The 27,037-nt window shown below is 43.7% G+C and overlaps 1 protein-coding gene across 1 annotated transcript in view; it reads right to left on the bottom strand.

The window, feature by feature from the left end:
- The window catches only part of ppfia4 (PTPRF interacting protein alpha 4), a 585,677-nt gene that overhangs the window by 137,373 nt on the left and 421,267 nt on the right, over nucleotides 1–27,037 (bottom strand). The window contains exons 3-4 of the mRNA XM_078546714.1: nucleotides 22,230–22,394; nucleotides 11,440–11,514 (exon numbers count right to left, since the gene is read on the bottom strand). Of these exons, the coding sequence (XP_078402840.1) occupies nucleotides 11,440–11,514; nucleotides 22,230–22,394 (240 nt within the window). The remainder of the gene's footprint in view (nucleotides 1–11,439; nucleotides 11,515–22,229; nucleotides 22,395–27,037) is intronic.

A 27,037-nucleotide genomic window follows, 5' to 3' on the forward strand; every position in this document is an offset into this window, starting at 1 on the left:
CCACATTGATAGGTAGATGCCAATGTTATAGCTGCACTGGAACAACTTGGCTAAGGGCACAGCTATTTATGGAGTACAAGTCTTTAGTACTATTGCTGGAATATTGTCAAGGCCTATAGACTTTGCATCATCCAATGCCTTCAGCAGTTTCTTGAAATTACTTGGGAGTGAATTGAATTGGCTGAAAACTGTCATCTAAGATGCTGAGGACTTCATCCACTTTGCACTTCTAGCTGAATCTTGTTTCAAATGCTTCATCCGTGGCTTTTGTACTGATGTGCTGGGCGTCCCCATCTTTGAAGATGGGGATATTTGTGGAGCCACCATTAACTGTCCGCCACCATTCATAGCTGGATGTGGCAGGACCACAGAGCTTAGATCTGATCCATTGGTTGTAGGAACAATTAGCTCTATCGCATGCTGCTTTTGCTGTTTGGCATATGAGTCATCCTGCGTTGTAGCTTCACCAGGTTGGCACCTCATTTTTAGGTATACCTGGTGCAGCTCCTGGCATGCCCTCCTGAATTCTTCATTTAACCAGGGTTAATCTCCCAGCTTGATGATATTGGGAGAGTGCAGGATTTGCGGGCCATGAGGTTACAGATTGAAGTTGTATACAATTCTGCTGCTGATGATGGCCCACACCACCTCATGGATGCCCAGTTTTGAGTTGCTAGATCTACCCAATTTATCACAGTGGTAGTGCCACACAACACAATGGAAGCTATCCTCAATGTGAAGATGGGAGTTCATCTCCACAAGGACTGTGCACGGTGGTCACTTCTACCGATACTATCATGGGCAGTTACTTCTGCTACAGGTAACCTGGTGAGGATGAGGTCAAGTGAGTTTTTCCCTCTTTTTGGTTCCCTCACCATCTACCATAGGCCCAGTCTAGCAGCCATGTCCTTTAGGACTCGGCCAGCTCGGTCAGTAGTGGTGCTATCGAGCCACTCTTGGTGATGGACATTAAAGTCCCCCACCCAGAGTACATTCTGTGCCCTAGCCACCCTCAGTGCTTCAACATGGTGGAGTGCTGTTTCGTCAGGTGGAGGGGCGGGGAATAAGGCGTCAAAGGCGGCAAAGGCTGTGGTAGGTGATTATCAGCAGGAGGTTTTCTTGCTATGTTTGACCTGATGCCAAAAGACTTTGTGGGGTGTAGAATTGATGTTAAGAACTCGCAGGGCATCTCCCTGCCAACTGTCTACCACTGTGCCACCACAGGTCTGTCTTGCCAGTGGGACAGGACATACCCAGGGATGGTGATAGTGATATCTGGGACACTGTCTATAAGGTATGCAGGAAGCAGTTAGCACATACAGCAACTGACAAAACAACGTTGGTCAATACCTTTCAGTTCTTCTATAGCAAATCAACTGTATTGTGCCAACAGCTTTCAAAAACAATACTCAGAAACTGTTGCATTTCCTGCTACAATATCAAATGTTGCTGAAAGAAAGCCTGCCAAAGGACACCAATCAATTCAATATCCATCAGGTGACAAAATTGGATCAACCGAATGAAAAATTTCTGGCTGCCTTTGATACAACAGGCAACATTAGACAGGCTCATGATGTCACTTTTTGGAGAGGAAGGAGTCTATGATTTCTTTTTAAAACAAGGCTAGGAACTGGAAAGCTGAATAACTTTTGATCCAGCTGCTCAAAAGCTTAATGAACATTTGATACCAAAAAAAAACAAGTCAAAATGAAGTGAATGTTTTCTGAAGCCTGACCAAGGGCTGTTGAGCTGCTGGATGTGGTCATGTGCCATGTGGTCATTGGTGGATCGTACTGGAATTCAGCAGTCCCATCAAAATAGCCCAATTCCAAGTGTCAGATAACATACGAACAGCAAAACAGTGATGCAAATTTGAACGTGCATAACCAGCAGAACATCCAGCAGAAAAGTCGTCGCAACCAGAATTGCCTGCAATTTACCACAAAGTTATTGACACAGAGGAAGATAGGGACCATTCTGGTCTGAGATGAGTCCTGTGTATCACATGGTAACCAATGTCATCTTGTAAGAGGTTGCCAACTAAGTGATCATACTTCATCAGAAAGCAAACACAGCTGAAACTCTTAAACACAAGGCACTCAAATCAAAGAACAATTAGACGATAAAGTATCACCCAAAACAATCTATTTGGTAAAACACTGAGATTCGCAGTTGGAGTTCACTCAAATAAAAGCACAACAGGACAGGTCCAGAGAGATTGCAAGAGATTCTAATGAAACAAGCACACTTTTAATCGCCAGACCAGTGCTAAGTGAAACCATCGTTAGTAAATGAGCACATTTCAAGAATTAAATCTGTCCTTCGCAAAAGTAAGATGGAAGAGAAAGAAAAAATAACAGGCAATAGAAAAGAGAGAGTCTAAGATGGAAGAAGAGTTAAAAGATATGTTCCAGTCAGCTGGCTGCAGGATGAGATACCCCATGAAGCGACAGCGTTGCAGTGACTGAGTTAACCATTTTCTACAAATACAGGAATAACTGACCATTATTCATTTGCCATCCAGGGCAGGAAAAGACAAAAGAAAATGCTACCTGGCAACACTTGATCTAGGTCTTCAGAAGAGATTAAATAGCCTGATGCTAATGTTAAGCCAAATGGTGAACTCGTTCTCCAAGACACACCATTCAGAGCATTGTGTAAACTACATGCCATTGTTATAACATTAGCCCATAAAGAAAACTAAGGCATCATTAGTATTGTTATTTAATGGAAATATAAGGGATTCTAGACATACGCTGTTATGATGTGGCAGGTGATGTGTGCCAGGCAGACCAAATCCACAAGGGGAACTTGGCCACGTTATCACAATGGTTTTGGAATTTGTATTTATTACGAGAAGATTTGTGCACTGAATTCAGAAGCAATGAGTCCATTAACATCTTTAGAGATTTTATAAACTAAATTAAAACATTTATTAACAAAAGATTTCAAGCACATACATAAGATTACAGTTACTTAATACTATAACAAATCCCAAAATTCCTAATTAACCTGACTCCCAACTGCATATTCCCTTTAAGGCAACAGTTCAAAATAGATTTTAAATTTGAATAGCAAGCCAGCAAGTTTACCACAGCACCCACTCGACAGTGAAATCCCAAAGGCTTTCCTCCACCTTTGGTTACTGGACACAGCAAACTTCTGCAAAAGTGGCTGGAAGCTTCCCCAAGGCTGTTTTACACACTCCTCTTAGATCTTACATGCCACCCTAACATAGCTTTCTATTATCTTTATATATATTTCTCTCTCTTTAATCTGTAAATTCCATTGTTCTATATGTCTTTGGAAATATACTTTTCCCATAATATAAAAATATTTCATGTTGTCAATATGGCCAGTACCTTTGGGAAAAATAAACGCACTGCTTGGCCTTGCTTATCTTGTCAGTTGTAAACATCCTATCATCACTTTGAAACCCAACCAACCCCTTCACTTATCTAAAAATACAAATTTCTTTCACACCCTACATGCTAAGACCTCATCCATGTTTACTCATTAGCATTTCAAATGCCTTTTACCCCTAACTTCTTTTGATAATTTCAAGCTTGCAGTCTATCTGACTCTAATTCAATTAACTCAGCTACACAGACAGCCATCCACACTCACATCCATAAACCTACTTTACAACAAACCAGAATAATATAATGAAAAAATGTTAGTTTCATGACAAGGCAAATTTGTGGAAGATTTGATCAATGGCTGGATTCCATGCTGAGTCACATTGCCCACAAATAACACTTAACCTCTGCAGGTCAGGATTATTGGATGAGCTTTGGCAAAAGTAACATTGGATTGCTATGGTGAATTCCCCCTGTGGAGATCGTTTCATGATCAAAGCTGAACTCTCCAAGTACCTAGTAGTTCAGGGCCTTCTCAATCAGGGGATTGCAAGAAGTTTTCAATGGGTTCAGCCATAAATAAATCTGATTTTATTTTGAATCCCAGGAGATAAAAAAAAGAAAAAAAAAACCATTGCATAGAAGATGGGATTGAACTGAGCAAACTGGTGGCTTCGATGCCAACTTTGGACCTCTGTTTGCCTTCTCCGGAACATGTGTGATGATGGCAGCAGTTGCCACCGACGTCAGGCCCCTGCTGGGTGACAAGAGAGAGATGCGGCAGTCACTCTCCCAGCTCAAGCTCTCCATCCAGGTTCCACTGTATATCACACCTGACCCACTCCACTCCCACAACATTTGTCTGAATGCCATGCTGTGTGGGTTACTGTTTCCCCTCCTCCAGGCTAACTCCTTCTAATTTTACCCTTCACTTCCTGATGCCTCATGCTGCCATGAGGGGTGGGGGGGGGTGGTGGGTTGGAGAGAGGAGGGAGGCTTTAGAAGCAAAAAGGTTTGGAACTCCTAATAGAAAACACAATGAAATCCACAGCAACAAGAGGACTGTTCACAGTTTGGCAAAAATGTTTTCCCATTTGGCAATCCCTGAAGTTTTGAAAAACGCTCAGTATTCACCCTTCAATGACAATGACTCCAAAAGTTTTGCGCATTACTCCTTCCAATATCAGATTATTGGTTGAAAGCCAATTCAGAGAGACAGTGCTCAGAGGGAGAGAAAAACAACCGTCAGAAAACTAGCTTTGCAGTAACCATCAGGAAAAACTAAGTAATTTCCTAAACAGCTACAGAGCAACACACACACACAATCTACAGATAAGTTATCTGTCAGTATCAAACTCTGGATCAGGCTGACCGCTTCCCTGACACGATCCAGACCAAAATATAAACTGACAATATAAAGATATGCTGATCAACAAACCTGAAATATGCTATTAAAGCTGACAATGATTGCCCAGTTTTGTTTTGCCAGTGCTTGACAAACCAGCACAATCATTTAATCCTGGACCATGCAGTGTGATTACAGTCAGAATACCCATAATTACTGTTCAGTGACAGGGGCATGCTATCACAAAGAATTTATCACACTTCACACTCCTCAAATACCAGAGACACTTTCCATTTACTTCAAGTGGTGAGGAAGAGAAAGATAATCAGTTACCATAGTAAGAAGGATTATATTTACAGAATCAACCAGAAGAACACCCACGATGCTAAAGCCTACCAGACGACCACCATGGTATTTGATCAAAATGTGTAAAATCCCAACTTCCCCATCTACTGCAAATTACTACTCCTCATAGCTGATATTGTTACATGGACATAGTGTGGCAGTTTAGACAGTATAAAGCAATGTCACTTTTCATGAGATAGCAAAATAAAATGAGAAATAGAAGGCGGAAGCCATTTGGCCCTTCAAGTCTGCTCCACTATTCAATAAGAACATAGCTGATCAACCACCTCAAAATCCACCTTCCTGCACAATCCCCATAGTCTTAAATTTCCTTAGTACCCAAAATTTATCAGCCTGTCTTGAATTTACTTAATGACTGAGCATCCACATCTGCAGTTGAGAATTCCAAAGACTCTCAACTCTTTGAATGAAAAGTAATTTCTCCTCATCTCAGTCCTAAATGGCTGACCTCTCATTCTGAGACTGTGATGCCTAGTTCTGGACTTCCCAGCCAAGAGCAACATTCTCCAAATATCTACCCTGTGAAACTCCGTAACAATTTTATGTTTCAATTAGGTTCTTCTAAATTCTAATGAACCAAATGCCCAGTTAATTCAGTCTCTCCTCATAAGATAATATTTTCATTCCAGGAAACCAGCACAGTGAACCTATGTTGCACTCCCTCTGAGGCAAATAAATCCTTCCTTACGTTAGAGATCAAAACTGCACACAGCACTCCATGTGTGATCTCACCAGCACCTTGTATAATTGTAGTAAGATTCATTTAATCTTCTACTCCAATCCTTTTGCAATGAATGCTAACATAACATTTACAATCCTAATTGCATTGTGTACCTACACCGATAGACAGCAGCAGTTCGAGAGAAGCAACCACATTCTTAAGGGCAATTAGGGATGGGCAACAAATGCTGGTCTAGCCAGTGATGCCCAAAACCTGTGAAAGAATGAAAAAATGCAAAACACATGGGTTCAGTTAGTAGATTGCTGTAGGAATTTACTGAAGCACTGCTAGTGCAAGATGCAAGTGATAGCTTTCATACAGTGATTGGAGGCTCTCTTCACATTAATGCAGTTATGGGCTTCATGAACACCAAGAGCTCTAGTTACAGTGAAATCTGGCAACAATCCTCATTTTGTTATTAACTTCAGCAAAGGATCAATGGGCCTGGTTTATAATTTAACCTTGAGGGATGCTTTTGCTAGTGGGTGAGGAGAGAAGGGAGGAAAAGCTCCTGCTGTTCACTGAAAATGCTGCTACCTTCCAATGAAAAATCAGAACGTTTCATCTTCAGATTATTTTAAACTCGATTATGTCAGTGCTCTTCTCCTTTCAAATCCCTCATACCCTGGAAAACCCTCTGGCCAAGAGCGAAGTCAGCCATTGTGATCCCAGGTCACTAGCAGCACCACTACATGTCTGTCCTTGGCTTGCTGCATTGTTCCAGTGAAGCCCAACGCAAACTGGAGGAACAGCACCTCATCTTCCGACTAGGCACTTTACAGCCTTCTGGGCTGAATATTGAATTCAACAACTTTAGATCTGAAACTCCCTCCCCCCATCCCCACCCCGTTTCTTCCCCCTCCCTTTTGTTTTCAATAATTTATATAGATTTTTCTTTTCCCACCTATTTCCATTATTTTTAAATCTACAACTAATACCTTGTCAGTCTTTCCACCCCACCCCCACTAGAGCTGTACCTTGAGTGTCCTGCCATCCATTCTTAATTAGCACATTTTCTTAGATAATATCACCACCTTCAACACCTCTTTGATCCTTTTGTCCATGACATCTTTTGATTATCTGCTCCTATCACTGCTTGCTTGTCCCTACAACCACCCCCCCCAACCCCAACTTCTCTCTCCCCCCACCCCCCCACCTTAAACCAGCTTATATTTCACCCCTCTCCTAACTATACTCAGTTCTGTTGAAGGGTCGTGAGGACTTGAAACGTCAACTCTTTTCTTCTCCGCCGATGCTGCCGGACCTGCTGAGTTTTTCCAGGTAATTTTGTTTTTGTTTTGGATTTCCAGCATCCGCAGTAGTTTTTTGTTTTTACCACTGCATGTCTAAGTACTTCCCAGGTGTCAACAGCTATATTGCTTGTTCTCACTGGGGAGGTAGCTAGCCTGTGTATTCTGCATTCCCTAGTGGATTGCTCCCAGACTTGGCCAATCCACTAGGGAGTGCATTTTTTCAGGCTCTCAATTTTTCAGAGAGATTTTAAAAATGTATATTATAATTATTTCTTAATTTTTTTGTCTCTTTTTTTTCCTAATCTAATATTTTTCCCTCTCTGTTTCTCTTTCGGTACTTGATTTGACAATGAATTCGCCCTCTATAATGCAATTTCCTTCTCAGTCCTTCCTGTGTTTATTTCACAATTTTTAAATTTCATTGGTTAAGGAGATGCACTGTTTGATCATGTTCCAGGTGCCTTGCTTCCTTCACAGTGCCATTCGCAGCTTGCACTTAAAGCAACTTTGTGGACAAATTATTTTATGAGCTAAAGGGTGCAGGGGCGAATCTAAAGACACCATTCAATGCCTGCCACAGTGAATTCCGGGCCATTGCCTCACTGATTTTTGCAGTGCAATGCCTGGGGAATCATCTTCTACATGCAAAACAAGGCAAATGTCCACTTGCAATTTTTTTTTTAAAGCATGTAAAATATATTCAAACCCTCAAAAACTCCTTTAAAACACTCCCTTGACACCTGATCAAAGCACCTCATTCAAACAACTGCCATTCGCTAATCAAAATTATACTGTGGACCTGAAGTTGAAGACAATTAAAACAGTCAAATTAAGGGGACTGTATTGATGAGACAGATTAATTATTTCAAGCTCCTTTATTTGAAGACTTGTTTCTAAATATGCGGCCTACATACAAATTGTCCCGTATGCATTCTCACCTCCGGAAGAAAGGTTATCCATAATATCAGGAAGTAATAGAGCAAGTGGTCTTTACTTGCATCACATTTTCTAAATATCCAATCACAGTGCTCTGTGTTGATCAGTGGAAACTCACTGTTCATCAGGCTGATTGATAACAGGCACTGAAAACTCAAGAGGACACAACTCATTGGTAGGAATTATTGATGCTGCACTACTCCCAGCTCCAGCTAGCAGCTTCCCAGTGGAGGAACTAACCACTGCAATGCAGCTGTTTAAAAAAGAATAATAACGTATCTTTTCAGCAGCATGTGGATGTGAACCAAGCTTCTGGTCATCTGACCCAATTTCTCCTAATACGGCTTGGTATCATACTTGGTCTGTGAAACACCTTGGGATGTTTTATTATGGTAAAGGCACAATATAAATACAACTTGTTGCTGTTTTCCTGGTTATGAATTCAATTGAGAAAATTACGTTTGTATTTGTACCGAATTCAACAATTCCTGTACATTCTCAATACATGGGACTTTTACTGGTCAAAAAAATTTTTCATCAGCTCTGCAAATTATAATGGCAACCATGCATAGTTATCGATACTGTGACGATGAGGATTGGAAATGTTGAGAAATTTGCCAGCAGAAGTTTCCCTCCTTCCCCTTTATGGAGATGACAAATCCTTTACGAGGGTGCAACTCCACAGATAGTTAAATTAATTGCATTCCGTAGCAAGTAAGCCAAGTCAAGCCATCTCACCTGGTTGAATTCCTGTTCGCTAGTGAAAAAGGAGTTAAAACATAATTGAATTTTTCATCCTAATCAGAACCAGGATGAAATATACTCCTCAAGGACTAACATGAACCGGTGTTCATCTTGCAACTATGGTTTCATACTACTTACTGCATAGAGAAAATATGCATTTCTCCGATAACATGGTGAAACAAAACTCAATATAATGCTAATTGACTTGCTGTCCATTGTGACACTCATCAATGGCATAGGTAAACTAACCTCTACGAAAATGGTTCCAAAAATTGCTTGAATGTAATAAAAATAACAATGAAGGCTTGAGTATGTTTTGAAGAACACAACATAACAAAAGATTCATAAAATGACTGAATGGTTACAGCACTGAAGGAGGCCATTTGGCCTGTCATGTTTGTGCTGGCTCTCTGGAAAACCAACTCACCTCAACCCACTCCCATCCTTGTGGCCCTGAAAAATTTTTCACTTCAGACTATTATCTAATTCTCTTTTGAAGGCTTCGATTGAATTTGCCTCCAACACAGATTCAGGCAGAGCATTCCAGATCCTAACCACTTGCTGAGGAAAACCTTATTTATGCAGGTCACCAGTGCTTCGTTGGCCAATCATCCTTAATCAATGTCCTCTGCTTCTTGACCGTTTTGCTAACAGGAACCGTTTCTCCCTATTTACTCTATCCAGACCCCTCCCAATTTTGAAAATCTCAATCAAATCCTCAGATAATATTAATCAACGAATTGAGCATCAGATTCTCAGGTTATATCCTCTGAACTTTTATTCATGCTTATCAACAGACTCTAGTCCATGCATTAAATGACCTAAATCAATTTATTAAATTAATAATTCACTTTGATTCCCACAGGAGGATTTTCATATCATGCCATTATCAAAAAGGCTGGAACATGGTCCAAATTTGGTTCACCAGCACCAGAATGAGTTCATTAATTTGCGGTCAGCACACAAGCCTCAATGCTGACAGAATAGCTATTCTTAATAACTTATGCACTTCTTATTGCCGTTTGTCTCACTGCCAAAGGATGGAATTGAAGAGAAAATAAAGAAGTCCCTCAAGTCTCCTGTGTAAAGTAAGCCTATTTTTTGCAGTGCTACTCCATTAAATTAATTGTTGCACTAAATGTTAATTGTGGTGCTAGGTGTGATTATGTCATGACACTCAACACTGAAGACTGAAGTTACAATGCTGCATCTTATACTTTGCATGCAAGCAAACTGTGAAGACTACTTTCAGTCATGAATTTCAGTCCTACAGGAAATCAAAACCTGTATTTATATCTTCTGAATAGTAGGACTGTAGTTGTATATATACACATGTTCAGCCTGTTCCAAACAGTCTCTCAACTGAAACTTGTAAACAATGTAAGTAGGGGCACAATATTTAGGCATGTTCAAACTGACCAGGTGGCAGGACCTGGGTGAGGTAAAGGCGGTGGGGGGTGGGGGGAGAACGTTTGGTAGAATTAGGGCTGCCAACCCTCCAGGATTGCCGGAATTGAAGATTAGTCTCCTGGGCACTGCCTCAAGAAACCTAGGAGAAACTTCGTTAGGACTTTTATTACTCATTTTCTTTGCATGCTTTTCCTTCAGCTACAAAATATTGGAGATGGGAAAAAAGGATGTGTGATTGGGTGCAGTTAGAGGCAGGAAGTTGTGTGCATCCAGGAATGTCCAGCTATAGTTGGCAACCCTGGTAGCATTATTGCTCAGGCTCTGATGCTTGCTTCGATGTTGGTGAAAATTCCTTGAAAACCTATTAGTTTTAATAATTACTGTCTCCACAACAGAAGAGAGAAGTAACTTAAAAAGAGAAAGTGAACTTTTAGTTTGAAATACAGAACTACCTATACAGCCCACTCAAACGACAGACAGGATGGCAACCCTACATTAAGTTGCAACATTTTATTTCAGCTTAAATCACTGTAAATTGCATTTTTATAATAACCGTAAAGCATTTGAGTTTATTCACTGTGTTATTAGTGTGTTCAGGACTGAAAGGGTTAATATGGGACTGGGAAAACAGTACTGCACACATAATAATGTAAAGGGAGCCATATGACTAGTCTGAATGGAGAAAGCGCATGGCTTGGACTGAAGAAGCCTACTGTCTTGTATATCTATACATAGTTATGTTCTGCAATTAATAGTTACTGTTTAGACTCTATGCCTCTGAACATCTTCCTTAGACAACCACAAGAAAAAAACAACTTTTACTAGGGAAGGTCTGACAGCATCTGTGGAGAGAAAGGCAGAGTTAACGTTTCGAGTCCAGATGACTCTTCTTCAGAACAGTCATCTGGACTCAAAACATTAACCCTGTCTTCCTCTCCAAAGATGCTGTTAGGCCTGCTAAGTTTTTCCAGCAATTTTTGTTTTTGTTTCAGATTTCCAGCATCCGCAGTATTTTGTTTTTACTAGGGAAGGGTTAACTCATTCTGTTTATATTTAACAAATAAATTGAAGACATAGAATTAAGACTAAATGATCAGTCTGTAGTCCTCATTTGATAATGAACAGGAAATGTGTAGCATAAATGTCACAAGGTCCAAACTTCCCAAACTAAACAATGCAAAAATCATTAAGTATACCCCAATAGGTTTCAAGTTTCTGCCAATACTCAAGTGTACAGTCAAACTCTTTAGTGTGCTTGTAATGACAGACAACAAGCACAATCTTGTTAGAAATTTGCAGTCCTACCTCCTGATTGGCTGAAGACAGTTGTTCTTCTAGTGTCGATACCCGCTCCAGTGCAACTCGGAGACGCTCACGGACCTTGAGGAATAAGAACAGGAAATGCACTCAAGCACTTTGTGGTTCATAATTGTAGATTAAGTTAATAAAACTGAACATGTGGAGAGAGAGTTGGGATCTGAGCAGCACAGTACTGGTGCAACATGTTGCACTAGGGAATGGTAGGACCCAGCTTCATACCCATAAGTACCTTGCATAGCAAATTACATATCCCAGCCATACAGTGGTTATGTGAGTTTGTAAGGGGGTGGTGGGGGAGCTGCAGATGAGTAGAGGAGCAGTGGGGAACATGACTTCCCAGCAGTCAATGATTAAGCTGCGGGAACAGCATCCTGTTAGGGTGTAGTCATATTGCACACTATGAGTGGTGTTTATTTTCACATGCACAATGGTTGCACAGACCTCAGACCTGGGTGTCTACTGTTGTTCCACTTGTGATTTAGCTGGTGATTCTCAAGTGTGTTTCCACTCTCTGAATGCATGCATAACTGGCATCAATATGTTGCCACATTACAGAACAAAAGCCACAATAGAACAGCATGTTTGATACGAGTTTGACTGCAACCCCAAGCATGGGAAACTCCAGTTTATATTGCAGCCACAAATTTGAATTTCCATTGGCGATCCTGTGCTGATGTGTGTGACAAAGTCAATCCTACTCCAGAGACAATAATGCCAGTTTTCCATGAAGCAGAAACTGCTTTGTCCTGACCTAAATGTGGCAGAATAATTGTATGCGGAGCTAGCCATAATGCTGGGAGAACAGGAAGGAGAGACGGAGAAAAAACTACGTTCATCGTAACACTATGAATGCTTTTCTTATTTAATAGTCAACGTGGCAGCAAACACTCTTCAAAGGGGAAGTCGACAGTGCTTGTGACAATGAGAGCTTTTGGAATAAATAAAACACAGTATCAATCTGATACTTACCCTGAAGGTCAAGGGCAAGATCTGAACCCTGAAAATATCTCAGGAGATAAAACGATCACTGGGAAACATGTGAGGAATTTAAAATAACCCCAGAAACTCAGTAGAGAAAAATCAGTGAGATTCAGATATTCAGGATATAAAACAATCTCTCATTTAGGGCACTGTTGTTTGTTAACTCATCAATAAACTGATCAGTACCAGTAATTAAAATGGAGAGTAAGTACCTATCGCTTTAAAATAAAATACTGTGACAAGTAGCCACAGACAGGCCTGTTCTCAACTCACGTGGCTATTCTTCAGGAAGCTCCATTTGATATTAACAGTTGGAGCTCAGTGGCAGCTCATGCGTACAGCACAGACTAACTTACATGGCTGAACACAGACTGATATGCATGGCTATCTGTCACTTTCTAAATTCTCTCCTCTGTGCCACATTTCAATTTTCCTGCATCATCCACCCCAAGTTTCTGATATGTTGGCAGACTGAATACACGTTGATTATGAGTTTTGTCTGGGCTATCTTTACGTGGGTAGATAAAGAAGCCATCAATTTAAACAGAATGCTCATCGTCTCCATGAGTCATGTCATGACAGGAGTCACTCCAAAAATACACATTTTGAATTTATCATGTGGAGAGCTGCAGGTAGGAACCTGACATTTCGATGTTCTATAACACTGTCTCACCAAGTTACAATTTGCTAACTGCCCTGGGAGCAGTGAAACCTTCGCAATATAGAACTCAGGATTGGTTTGGGCTATTTTTCAGGCAATGGGATTATGATTTGTGTTCTGCCCAGGCCAATTCTGATGGATGTGGACAGTGCCTAAATTTCAGACTATCATTTACAATTGTAGAGTAGGGCTGAATGTCTGCCGCACTGATGGCTGCTTCTGCACTCAGCGGGAAGCTGAGCAGCATTTATAGAAAGCACATGGTGCAGCCAGCCTTCTGTTCTTAAAGGCAGCTTGTTCTTTTTCAAGGGAAGCTGCAATGAATTACAGGTGGCTAATGCTGAATATTATTTCTGCAATTGTGAAAAAAAATGGAACAACAATGAAGACAGAGGTCTTCATTGTTAGAGATGCAGGGCTGGGGACTTCAGTGCTGGAGGTGTACAGGAGGAGAGACACCATGGCTCTGCAGAGGCCCAGGAAGCCTTGAAAGACCACTCTGAGAAGGAAATGGGAGCAGGTGGCCAGGGAAATGAATTCCCAGTGTCCAGTCCCAGTGCCACAGTGCCACAAGAAGGCTAATGACTTCACATGAGCAGTCAAAGTCAGTGAATGTACCTTCACATAACATCTCCAATCCAGCACTCCACCAACCTTTCATGTTGCTCAATGCACCACATCCCCGTCACTCATCCAGCAGCAGTCCCTGGCACACAGGACTCATGTCAAACATCCAGTTACCACCCACCTCACTCTCACACATTCTTACATTCACCTCTCGCTGGCTCCACAATCTTTCAGTTGTTCTGCTGTAGCAGGTGCATTACCCAAACACAGAGCTAAACAATTGTTAACATTCTTCCCTCTCTCATGAATGACATGATGGAACACAATAGTAGGGATCAGAGCAGAACCAGCAGATAATGAGGATGCCTGCATCTCCTGGGCCCTATGTAGCCCATTGTTCTCTGCATCATGGTGCAACAGAACTCGTGGCATCCTGCATCACCGAGAACATTCAATATGATGGTATGGTTGCTGCAGATGGTGTCACCACTCTCGCTTCCCATCCTACTACCCCTTCCCTCACACCAACCTTCTCCTTTCGATTTTCTACTTTCAGACACCCGAAGAGGTGTCCCCTGTCCAACCACAGTAGCCACAGCACTAATGAAGAGCGCAGCCACAAGCTCAGATACTGACATGGTATGTGCCTTAGAAATGATACAGAGTTAGGATCTGCATATGGTGAGTCAGCGAGCATGAGTGGGCTGCAGCCACGCCAGGGGAAAGGATCATTTCTGTGCAAGTTCCCTGAAGGGGCAAGGTTTTGGACAAGTTCTGCTACCAGGGGTCTCAGGTGAGGACCTCAATGGCGTGACACACTGGAGAACATTGATGAGGATGCTCACTGAAATGCTTGGTGCATTGGCTGATGTGTCAGCCAGTCTCCTGTCACTGTTGAAGAGCACGAAGAGTCAAGTTTCAATTTAGCAGAGAGTATGGTGCAGAGCTTACTCTCTCTGCAGCCTCTGCTCATTCTCCCTGACATGTTCCATACCCAGAGGCACTGTGACTGCAACCACCATATCTGCTGCAGCCTGTGCGGGGACAGGTCATGTAATCCTCTGTCCTCCCTGCAATGATGCAGCAGCACTGCCTGCCAATTCCAGGAGTTCACTAGAACGCCTCCAAAAACATCTCCGAAGACTTTACAACAGAAATTCTTCAAAATTACCTCACCTGGAAGTTTGACTTCTCTAGTGCTGTCTCGAACACACATACGAATTAGTAGCAGGAGTACGCCACTTGGCCCCTCGCTCCTACTCCGCCATTCAATAAGATCATTACTGATCTCATTTTAACCTCAACTGTCCATTCCTGCCAACCCCGGATAACCTTTAAACCCCTTGCTTATCAAGAATCTATCTACCTCTGCCTTAAAGATATTCAAGAACTCTGCCTCAACCACCTTTTGAGGAAGAGAATTCTAAAGTCTCTCAACTCTCAAAAAAAAACTTTTCCTCATCTCTGTCCTAAATGGATGACCCCGTATTTTTAAACAGTGACCCTGAGTTCTAGATTCTCTCACAAGAGAAAACATCTTTTCCACATCCACCCTGTCAAGTCCCCTCAGGATCTTATATGTTTCAATCAAGTTGCCTCTTACTCTTCTAAAATCCAACGGATACAAGCCTGTCCTGTCCTCATAACAACCCGCCCATTCCAGATCTAGTAATCTAGTAAACCTACTCTGAACTGCATTTACATCTTTCCTTAAATAAGGAGACCAATATTGTACATAGTACTCCAGATGTGGTCTCACCAATGCCTTGCATAACTGAAGCATAACCTCTCTACACTTGTATTCAATTCCCCTTTCAATAAATGATAAGATTCTATTAGCTTTGCTCATTTTTGTTGTACCTGCATACTAACCTTTTGTGATTCATGCACTAGGACACCAAGATCCCTCTGCATCTCAGAGCCCTGAGATCTCTCACCGTTTAGATAATGTGCCTCCAGCAACGCTCAGGTCCAAATTTCATGTCAATGCCCTGGCCCAGTGCATGACCAAATTTTACATTTTTTGTTGGAATACTTATTCACACAGTTCAATTTCTAAATTTAACCTGTCCAACTGATGAAGCAATAGCTCTAAAGCTAAACAGGTTTTCATCTTAATTAAATTTAATGGACATAGTAATGATTTTGACTTTCTTAAGCAATGGAACACACAGACAGTTTGAAAGAATTAGGAAATGACACGGAGTTTGGAAATTTATTTTAAAGAGCGGCAAAATTGAGAGATTTAAGAAAGTAACATGACTGAAAATGTTGCCCCAGCCCAGTGCGACTCAGGACAACGGAATGTTTAATACAGAAACTTTCAGCCCATCAATTCTGCGTCCTCGATTCTCACCAGATGAGGCAGACAGCCTCTTTTCTGCTCCTATATTCTAATATTTCTCTTTTCCAAATCACGATTTCCCTTTGAAAATAAGTTATGGGCTCGACTTCAAAGGTTGTGGCAAAGAAATCTAACTATCCCTTAATTCTAGTTGAAATTACGTTCAACTGATGTTCTCTTGTTACCATTTGACTGACTAATAGATAGACGCTGAAGGGCGTGGATGAATAACGAGAACTGGATGCTTAAACTGATAATTGCCTGAAAGTGCTGGTACAGGGATTTTAAATTATGCAAAAAAGGCAACAATATTTGGGTTTTATAAATAGAATCATGGATTATAAGGTTAAAGAGAGAAAATGATAAATCATCAGAAAACAGGGCATTGCGTGCAGTCTCAGGCGCCACATTATATAAGTCACTAAAACTACAATGTTTCTATGGCATAGCTTTAATCAGGAAGGTGTTGAGAATGGGACTATGGTTCTGAGGAGAGGCTTCAGATACTGGGACAATTTGGGGCCAAGAGGCGATTTAACAGAGTTCTTTTTGCAGATTACAAAGAAGTTTTAATAAAGTGAATAGGGAAGGATTATATGATAGGGGTAATCAGGTAATGTGGAATCATTAACTTAAAATTAAGGAGGAGAGGTTAAAGGAGCAATGTCTTCACACAGGGCATGCGAAGATCTGCAACAGGCAACAGCAGATGAAGATGCTATGCACCTTTTAAGGAAAACTGCATTATTATTTGAAACCAAGAGAGAGGCAGGGCTGTGGGGAGAGAGCACAGCAGTAGGATTAGTTCTAAATTGCACTAGCACAGGCTCTATACACACTGAATTATGATGGAAGCAAATATAGTCACTCCATTGATTAAAATAAAAATACACATATTTACAAACAATGTTTCCAGTTCAGATAAGACATCTGAAATCAGTAATCTGTCAAACTACAGAGAAAAGAAATAACTGTGTCCTAGGTTCCCAATGACCTGTCTACATTTGTTGTGTAGATACTAATTTAAAAATGTGCCCTCTTCAGCTTAATTAGAGCTGAATTATGTGTAAGAGCGCTATTCCTCACATCGGTCGGAATCATCCCAGATTTGCACCAAGTGCAGTATCGTCCCAAACCTGCCACATTATTTATGCATTCCTGGGAAACACACCGTTTCTATGGCGGGCAGGCTCTTATTCACTCGCCTGCCATCACCCCGCCACTTCATCACACCAGGCGCCATATTTAAAGTCTAGCCGTGCGCATCACATCTTACTGCTTCTAGCCCACAACTGCTGCAGGAAAGGTACCCATGAAAGGCAAGACGACTGCAGCCCCTAGGTTTAGCGACACATCACTGGAACGCCTTTTGGATGCCGTGGACACCCACCAGGATGTCCTCTAACCTCCGCACTGGCCGCAGGATGGGCGGTGGCATGACCAAACAGACTTGGGAGGCAGTGGCAGCGGTGGTCAGCCCTTCAAAAGAGGACAGCCACCCAGTGCTGGAAGAGGATGAATGGCATCCTCCGTTCTGCCAGAGTAAGTCATTCTTCTCACCACTCTCAACTCACACACTCAAAAACCCATCACACGTCCACAGGGCCCTCACTTACTGCAGCTCAAGGGACATCATCATTCACTCTCTCACACACTCACTGTCATTATCCTCATCCCATCCATAGGACCACTCACCACCCACATATGCCCGGTATACTTATCATCCGGCCTGGCAGGCGTGCTGCTTACACTCTCTCCATCTCTATTCATGCAGGACAAGCTGGCACACAAGAGGGAAAGGTTGCAGACTGGTGGAGGAATGCCTGAAATAAAGGTCCTCATAGGCTTTGAAAACAGAGCCATCTAGCTGGCCAGCGACAATCTGCACCGTTCCTGTGCTGATGGTGAGGTCGGCGCTGCTCTACCAAGTGAGGGTCCAGCAATACAACATCCATCAGACAATCATGCTGTGAGTGATGTGTCCTGTTTCACAGGCCACTGCCAAGCACTAATCATCTCCCCTTGCTTCTGCAGGCACATGTGAAAAACAGCCGATGGAGTCCATGACCCAGGGCCTCCAATCAAGCTCTGAAGGAAGCTTTGAAGAGGAATCTGGAGACACCCTCCACAGCCCATCACAGTGCTCACCCACACCTCCACCAGAGCAGAGACACACACACCTCGGTGGAACCTAGCTTTAGAGTAGCCTCGGGATCACAATCTGGTGAGCACATCGCATTGTCTGTTCCACAGCAGGTTGGCGGCAGGGACTACTCAGGTGTCCGGCACTCTGGGAACTGCTGGAGGCCAGATATTTGCTGAGTCCGAGTCAGATGACGAGCCTCTGGACTCGGTCATGTCTCAGTTGCTGGAGCTGCAAAGGCAACATCAGGAAGGGACGTCCGCTGCACTCCTCAGATTGCAAGGCACGATGGAGGAGTCCATCCGCCTTCACCCTGAGGTGATAGCGCCGGAATGCCAACGCACCAAGGTCAACACTGATAGGATGGCGGCCGCCATGGAGACCTTGGTCTAGGACTTCGTTCTTGCACTGCAGCAGGGTCTCAACTCCATTGCTGATGCTATAGTTGGTCTCCAACAGTGTGTACTCGAGAGGTGTGACGGTCAGCTCGATCTCACTCCAGCTACCCTTTCTTCTCAAGGAGTCGGCCTGGGGCCTTCGGGCACCCATTGGGAGGAGATCAGCAGGTGCACACTCTGGAGCCATCCATCCAGGTGAGTCTGGGAGCGTCCTGTCTATCCAAATCTCTTCTTCCTGTGACCCCAGCAGCTCCAGCTCCACAGGCCGAGGAGGGTGCCACTGCTACACAGCAGGACCCCAAATACAGGCCAGAGCCCTCCAGGTCTTGGCCCTCCAGAGGACGCCGGCCAAGGTCAACACAAACAGGGCGTCACAGTCAGCAGGCTGCCTCCACCTCCGCTGTGGATGTCCGGGCAGCACCAAGACGTAGCGGCAGGGTTAGGAAAGTTAAGAACAATTAGTTGCACATCCTGGGCATGGGTGTTTAATCACTTGTACATAATGATTACAATTGTCAATAAACTCCTAAGAATGTCTCCCTGCCTATGGCTCCTTGTTCTGATGAGCAATGTTCTTGTCACTCTGACGTAAAACCATTCTGCACAAGATAAAGGCAGTTGTCACAGTCCAGGGCCTCCATGCCCTCACGGATGCACTTGTGGATGGAGGCTTGTGAGATCTCACACAGGCCATCTACGGAGCCCTGAAAGAAGCCACTGGTGTAGAAATTGAGCAGCGCTGTCACTTTCACGGCCATTGGCAGTGGATGCCCTCCATATCCCCATGGCGCCAAATGCTGCAGCATCTGGTAGATGTGACCGACCAGCTCCCTAGACATGCGCAGTCTTCGGCGACACTGGTTCTCGGTCATCTGCAGGAATGAAAGGCGGCATCTATAGACCCTGGGTGTTGCTAGGTGCCGATCAGCAACGGCTCGCTGTGGCTCTTCGGCGGCGTGCGCAGGAGCCCTAGCTGCCACTTCTTCCTGAGGGTGCTGCTCCTCCCTCTGTGCAGCCAGGAGCCTCAGTCACCCTCCCCTCTGTCATCTTCGCTCTCTGTAGGCCATCAGGCATACAGCTAATTCACCAGGCTCCATGCTCCTGATGTACTCCTGCAGGATGAAAGAGAGAGACATGAGGGTTAACATGGGTGTACTAACAGTTTTTTGGATAGGCCAGCATTTACTGCCCATCCCTAGTTGTGCTTTAACTGAATGACTTGCTAAGCCATTTCAGAGGACATTTAAGAATCAACCACATTGCTGTGGGTCTGGAGTCACATGTAGGGCAGACCAGGTAAGGACGGCAGATTTCCTTCCCTAAAGGACATTAGTGAACCAGATGGTTTTCCCAACAATCGACAATGGTTTTATGGTCATCATTAGACTTCTAATTCGAGAGTTTTATTGAATTCAATTTCCATCATATGCCACGGTGGGATTTTAACCCAGGTCCCCAGAGCATTACCCTGGGTCTCTGGATTACCAGTCCAGTGACAATACCACTACACCACCATCTCCCCCTAGTTAAGTATGAAGGTCCCTTAACGCTTCCCAGAGAGTACTGGCCACCACTTAGATGGCCAGAGATTAGTGCACTGCATGGCTGCCCAAGACCCCACCCACCTCCGGCCCACTTCACCCACCAATTGGCGGCAGCTTTGCCCACTGGACTGCATGCTGTGCTCTCAGCTCAGGCGCAGGCATTCTCCTAACCTGTGCTGCAAGGCTGCGCTGTTAGCTTGAGCCATTGGGGTGACTGCTCCAAACCGGGATGCTTACATTGCGAGGGGCTGTGAGCGCCTCCAACAGTGACTGCTACATGGCCAGCTTTAGCAAGGAGATTGTACGACATGCACAGTCATCCAATTGTTCTGCAGTCGACTAAAATGCTCATGAATTTGCAGTCTCTGCTCAAGGGGTGGAGAGCTCTGGAGCACTTGGTGGCACTTCGATGCCTCTGTGTTGCTCAAGTGTGTAGATAAGCTAATAGCCCAACTACAATCATATCAATGGCTGCGCTTGAACTGTCTCAGTTTTTCAGGGATGGTCACTTTATATAAGGTGACCTTAATGCGTGGTCGCTTCCCCCGCCCACCCTAGCCCCCAGCCTGCGTGCTTATGCATTATATTTAACCGCGACGCTCCCCATGCCCACCACCCCCACAAGTTGCCTCAACCGCAAGGCCCCCCACCTTGATCCCCCCCCCCACCCAACGTGCCTCACGCTTGAATTCCAACAAGAGACCCTGGTGAGCGCTGCACATCGTTGCTGTGTACTCACCTCTGAGTTCCCTTCAAAATGCAGCCCACCAAGTGCATGCCATTTATATGCTGTTGTGAAACACATCGTCTTTCCTGCCGCGGTGGACGGATGATCCAGTGGTGGGGGGAGGGGGCAATGATTCTGGCGGGCTGGCCAATCATGATATGCAGGTGTATTACAATGAGGTTCCCAACATCCAACGGCGGGAAACGGGGCCCGCCGTCGGCAGGCTGAGAGGACGATCGCAAACTGGTTTCACGCCGTTGTGAACCTGATCATGCCATATTGTCCGCTCATGCCACTGAACATGCCCAACGCTGGCGAGCACAGAAATCCCCGGCCATCACGTCAGTCGTATTTGATCGATTCATCTCCCTGCAGGAGAATAACTGACTTTGGTTTGACTCTCATTCCTAGTAGATTGTGTGAAATCCCTCATAATGCCAATCTATATGGTTTGCAATCCAGCTTTACCAGGAATTAGCCACAGGGCAGGTAAAGTGAAAAACCAAAGTCGTATCTGCGGGCTGCTACCCACAGAGATTTTGATGGTCAATCACCATTCTAGTCAATAGTAAATAGTTTACAGCAGTGTTTAAAAAACCATAACTCTTAAGTATTTCAATTTCAGTTTACAGCTCTAGAACAAAATCAATTTTAACAGGAGTTCCTCAGTAAATAAATCTATGATCGTAATCCTTTTAAAATAGACGAAATCTGAGGAATTAGTTATGAAATCCCATTATTCTAGGCCAATCCTTAGAGCAACCATTTTTCTTTTATGCAGCATTTATTCTTATTCATATGCAGAGGAGTACCACAACAGAATACTGTATTCCCACTGCCACCGTATTTATGTCAGAAGCAAAATAGATTAACAGTAGATCACACATAATGAAAACTAAGGCACAGAGATAAACACAGTGCGACTTGGCAACTGTCAAATAACAAATATTCAATTTATAAGTCTCTGTATTTGTAGTGAGGCATTCAGAGATACCAGCAAAGCTTTTCACATTTAGGAACAATAATGTTAGGTGCTCCCATCTCTCAGCATTTGGCCAGATTCAGTGAAAATCCAAAGTCACGTGCAATAACCGTCAATCACACTGTGACTTTGGCAGACAGTCAATTTCAGTTCAAACCCACAGTAAATCGGTATCAGCATTCTGTTATTCAAGTATTTAAAAAACCTTCACCCAAAGCATTTCAAATATGGTGTTTCACTTCAAAAACCAATTCACCTTTCTTTTTGAAGTGAGGGGAGTTTCCCAGCTGATCTCTAATCACCATTCTGAAGAATTGGAGATTAACCTAACCTTGCTATTTATTATATACTTTGTGTGAGTTGACAAAGGCACAAACATGATTATCAGTCAAACTCTTTGCCCTCTGTCTCACCAATTACCTTCTCACCTTTTCATCCAAAGCCTTATGATGTTCAAATAACGACTTCAATGCCTTCAAAACCTCCACTTCACTGGAAACTCCTGAGGGAGATTGTGATTGTCGCTTAACCACGGTCATTCGCAGCGATCTCTCATGTCTCGACACAAGGCACTCCAGATGTTCAAGTAATAGCTGTTGAATAAACATGGTAACATAAATTAGTTGGGTGTTACTCACTATTTCATTAAGTTCATCAAAAGCAAAAGGGGTTCAACATATACAATTAGGTGCTTGACCATCCCAGCACATGCTGGACATCCTTTACACGTATCCAAGAATATTTCGATATGGTTCTGAATTAAGGTATTGATGACAACAACAACAATTTGCATTTATATAGCACCTTTATTTAGTAAAGTGTTGCAAGGTGCTTCACCGGAGAGCTATTAAACAATATCCGAGCCACATATGGAAACATTAGGATCAATTGATCAAAAGTTTGGTCAAAGCATTAGGTTTTAAGGAGTATCTTAAAGGAGGAAAGAAAGGTAGAGGGGCAGTGAGTAAGTTCAAAAGCTTAGTGTTAATTATGTATCAATTGTGTTTAATTATATGCAAGTTGAGGGTACCAATTAGGGTTTCACTTGAGCACATAGAAAGAGACACTTACTGAAACTCTGGTGTGGTTGAGTTAGGAGGTATATGCTTGTTATGTTTCACTCTGTAAATAAATGTAAGATTGAGTAAAGATTGGCTCTCGTATCATCCTTCATCAACTGGCTTTCCGGAATACAATATTTAGAACCGATCAGCCAAAGACATGGCCGCCAACGGTGAAGTGATTAAAACTGGGGATGTGCAAAAGGACGTAATTAGAGGAACGCAGATATCGGAGGATTGTGGGACTGGGGAGATTTCAAAGATAGGGAGGGGTGAGGCCATGGAGGAATTTGAAAACTGGGATGAGAATTTAAACTTGAAACATTGGCAGACCAGAAATTAATGTAGGTCACCGAGCAAAGGAGTGGAATGTGCTGTGAGTTAGGATACGGACAGCAGAGTTTTGGAATGAGCTGAAGTTTATGGAGGGTGGAAATTGAGAGGTTGGCCAGCATGTTGAAAGGTAAGCTGAGGCAGGGTAGGGTTGGGGGATGTTATGGAGCTGGAAGTAGACAATTTTGTTGAAGGAATAGATATGTGGTTGGACATTCACCTTTGTTTAGTAGTCAAGCCAAGCCAAGCCAAGTCATTTCACTTTATGTTCCAGCTGCTAATGGAAATCTCTGGCCTCTGTTTGATTTTTCCTTTTTTATGGGCCTTTTGATGTCAGATGGCATATGTATTCATGCACCACATGGTGGAAATGTTGTACCTAATAGCCCAATCAACAACAACTTATATTTATATAGTGCCTTTAACATAATTAAAAGTCCCAAGGCATTTCATAGGAGCTTTGTAAAACAATAAACACAGGACCACATAGGCAGATATTAGGGCAGAGGCAAAGAGGTAGGTTTTAAGGAGTGTCTTCAAAGAGGAAAATGGGGTGGAGAGGCGGAGAGGGGATGTTCTAGAGCTTGGGGCTGAGGCAACTGAAGGTATGGCCACCAATGGTGGAGCGATTAAAATCAGGCTTACACAAGAGGCCAGAATTAAAAGTGCGCAGATATCTTGAAGGGTTGTGGGGCTGGAGGAGAAAGGAAAAGACAAGGCCATGAGTGATTTAAAAAACAAACCTGAGAATTTTATAGTCAAAATATTGTTTGACTGGGAGCCAATGTTTGTCAGCGAGCACAGGGGTGATAGAGGAATGAGACTTGGTGCGGGTTAAAACATGAGAAGCAGAGTTATAGTATATGGAGGGTAGAATGTGGGAGGCCAGCCAGGAGTGCATTGGAATAGTCAAATCCAGAGGTAATTAAGGCATGAATGAAGGTTTCAGTAGCAAATGAACTAAGACAGGGGTAAAGTCATACCATGTAATGGAGGTGGAAATACGCGGTCGAAATGACAGCATAATATGATGTAGAAAGCCCATCTCAGGGTCAAAAATGCACCAGATTTGCAAACACAATGGCTTAATCTCAGACTGTTGTCAGGGAGAGATTAGCGTCGGTAGCTAGGGAACGGAGTTTGGAGCAGGGCCCAAAAACAACAGCTTCAGTCTTCCCAATATTTATCTGGAGGAAATTTCTGCTCGTCCAACTGGATGTCAGATAAGCAACCTGATAAGTTAACAGTGAAGGAGTCGAGAGAGATGGTGATGAGGTAGAGGTGGGTGTCCTCAGTATAGATGTGAAAACTAGCGCTATGTTTCCAGATGATGTCGCTGAGGGGCAACACATTGATGAGAAATAGGAGGGGACCAAGGATAGATCTTTGGGGGACACAAGAGATAACGGTGTGGAAGCAGGAAGAGAAGCCACTACAAGTGATACTCTAGTTATGATTAAAAAACAAAAATATATCTAGACAAATGCAGCCCTCTCCAGCTGGACAACAGTGGAGCAATGTTGGAGGAGGATGATGTGGTCAAGGCTGCAGAACGAGGGGGGAAGTTTATCACAGGCATGTTGGATACCATTTGTGAATTTGATAAGAGCTGTTTCGATTCTGTGACTAGTGTAGAAACCTGATTGGAGGTTTTAAATAAGGAGTTCCGAGAAAGATGTGAACAGATTTGGGAGGCGGCAACATGTTCAAGAACTTTGAAGAGGAATGCAAGCTTGGTGATGGGGCAGTGGCTTGCATGGATGGTGGGGTCAAGGGTTCCTTTTCTGAGGACAGAGGTGTTGATGGTAGATTTAAATGAGAGAGGGACAACACCTAAAGAGAGACACCAATACCAGCAAACATGAGACCAGGAGGGGAAGTTGGGTGATTAACAGTTTTGTGGGAATAGGATCAAGGGAACGGGAAATGGGTCACATGGGCAAAATGAGCTTAAAGAGGGCATGGAGGATACAGGAGAGAAACTAGAGAAAATTGTGACTTCCCCCCACTAGCGCATTTGGGGACATTATAGGAAGCTTGGCAAGGGGGGCTAGTGGAAGGGAGTGATGCAGCAGAGGCAGCTAATCGAATGGTCCTGACCTTCATGACAAAGAAAGCCCCTTGCACTTATTGTTGGAAGTGGGGTGGAGGGGACAAGGGAGAGAGGTTTAAGACAAAGGTTTGCAGCAGAGAAAAGAAACCAGGGGTTATCTATGTTTTCCAGGATGGTCCTGGAGTAGGGAGCAACGAATCTTGATTGTCTGTCTTAACTATTCATCCTTCCAGTCCAACAATCCTTTGAGATCTCTGGGTTCCTCCAATTTTGACTTTTTGCACATCCCGGATTTCCATTTCGTATGCCTTCAGATCTCTAAGATCCAAGCCTGGAATTCTCTCCCAAAAGCTTTACCCTCGTCCACCTCTCTTTTCCCTCCTTTAAGTCACTCTTTAAAAACTACCTCTTTGCCCAAGTTTTTGGTCACCTGTGTTAATATCACTTTACCTGGCTCATTGCCAAATTGTGTCTGATAATGGTCACATGAAACGTCATGGGATTTTTTATTGCTATGCTAAAGGTGCTATATAAATGCAAGTTGTTATTAATTGGGCCAGGTTCATTTGTATGCTTTTCCTTGCTACATATGGGATAACCTGGTTTAATGTTGCCCACTCCAATTGCTTTTAGTCCCACTCCAGGGCTTGAGCACAAAAATCAATCAAGACTGACATTCCAGTGCAGTGCTGAATGTGTGCTGCATTGGCAGATGTGCCATCGTTTGGATGAGACTTAAAACGGGGCCTCATCAGCCTGCTCAGGTGTATGTAAAAGATCCCATGACATTGTTTTGAAAGTCATCCCCAGTATTTATCCATCAATCAGCATCACAAAAACAGATTATCCAATGGTTACCACATTGCTGTTTCTGGAAGTTCGCTGCGCATAAATTGGCTGCTATGTTGCAACACTTCAGAAGAATTTCATTGTCTGCAAAGTGCTTTGAGACATCTGCCTGTCATGAAAAGTGCTATATAAATGCAAGTCTTTCTTTCTTTTATCCCAAGGATACCTTGGTAACTAATTGTTGAAAATTTGACTCTTTGTTTGAATTTGGGAGTTTGTTTATACGAAACAGAGTTTTGCCTTTAGCTTGCATGTAATTTCTGCAGAGGGCACATTATTTAGATAAGATTTGCTCTTTCAGTGATGTGTGTGTGTGTGTTGTGTATGTGTGTGTGAGAGAAAAAAGGCAGGACAACAAGAGTAACACCTGAAATTGGACAAACAGCTGAAAAAACATCATGCGACATGGTCTCATTAGCGAAAGCAGAGGTACAGTGAGCAAACAAGGACAGGAGAGTCAGGCTCAGAGAAGATGGGGAGGGAGAGGGAGAACGGCTGGCAAGAGAGGGAGGGGTGGGGCGGGCGAGAGAGGGAGCGGTGGGGCGGGCGAGAGAGGGAGCGGTGGGGCGGGCGAGTGAGAGAGAGGGGTGGGGGGGGCGAGTGAGAGAGGGGTGGGGGGGGGCGAGTGAGAGAGAGGGGTGGGGGGGGGCGAGTGAGAGAGAGGGGTGGGGGGGGGCGAGTGAGAGAGAGGGGTGGGGCGGGCGAGTGAGAGAGAGGGGTGGGGGGGGCGAGTGAGAGAGAGGGGTGGGGGGGGCGAGTGAGAGAGAGGGGTGGGGGGGGCGAGTGAGAGAGAGGGGTGGGGGGGGCGAGTGAGAGAGAGGGGGTGGGGGGGCGAGAGAGAGAGAGTGGGGGGGGAGAGAGAGAGAGAGGGGTGGGGGGGCGAGAGAGGGGAGGGCTGGGAGGGGAGGGGAGGGGAGGGAGGGGGGCAATAGGGATGGTG

Source organism: Cetorhinus maximus, chromosome 8 (assembly GCF_964194155.1).
Source record: "Cetorhinus maximus chromosome 8, sCetMax3.hap1.1, whole genome shotgun sequence".
In the NCBI taxonomy this organism is placed as follows: domain Eukaryota; kingdom Metazoa; phylum Chordata; class Chondrichthyes; order Lamniformes; family Cetorhinidae; genus Cetorhinus; species Cetorhinus maximus.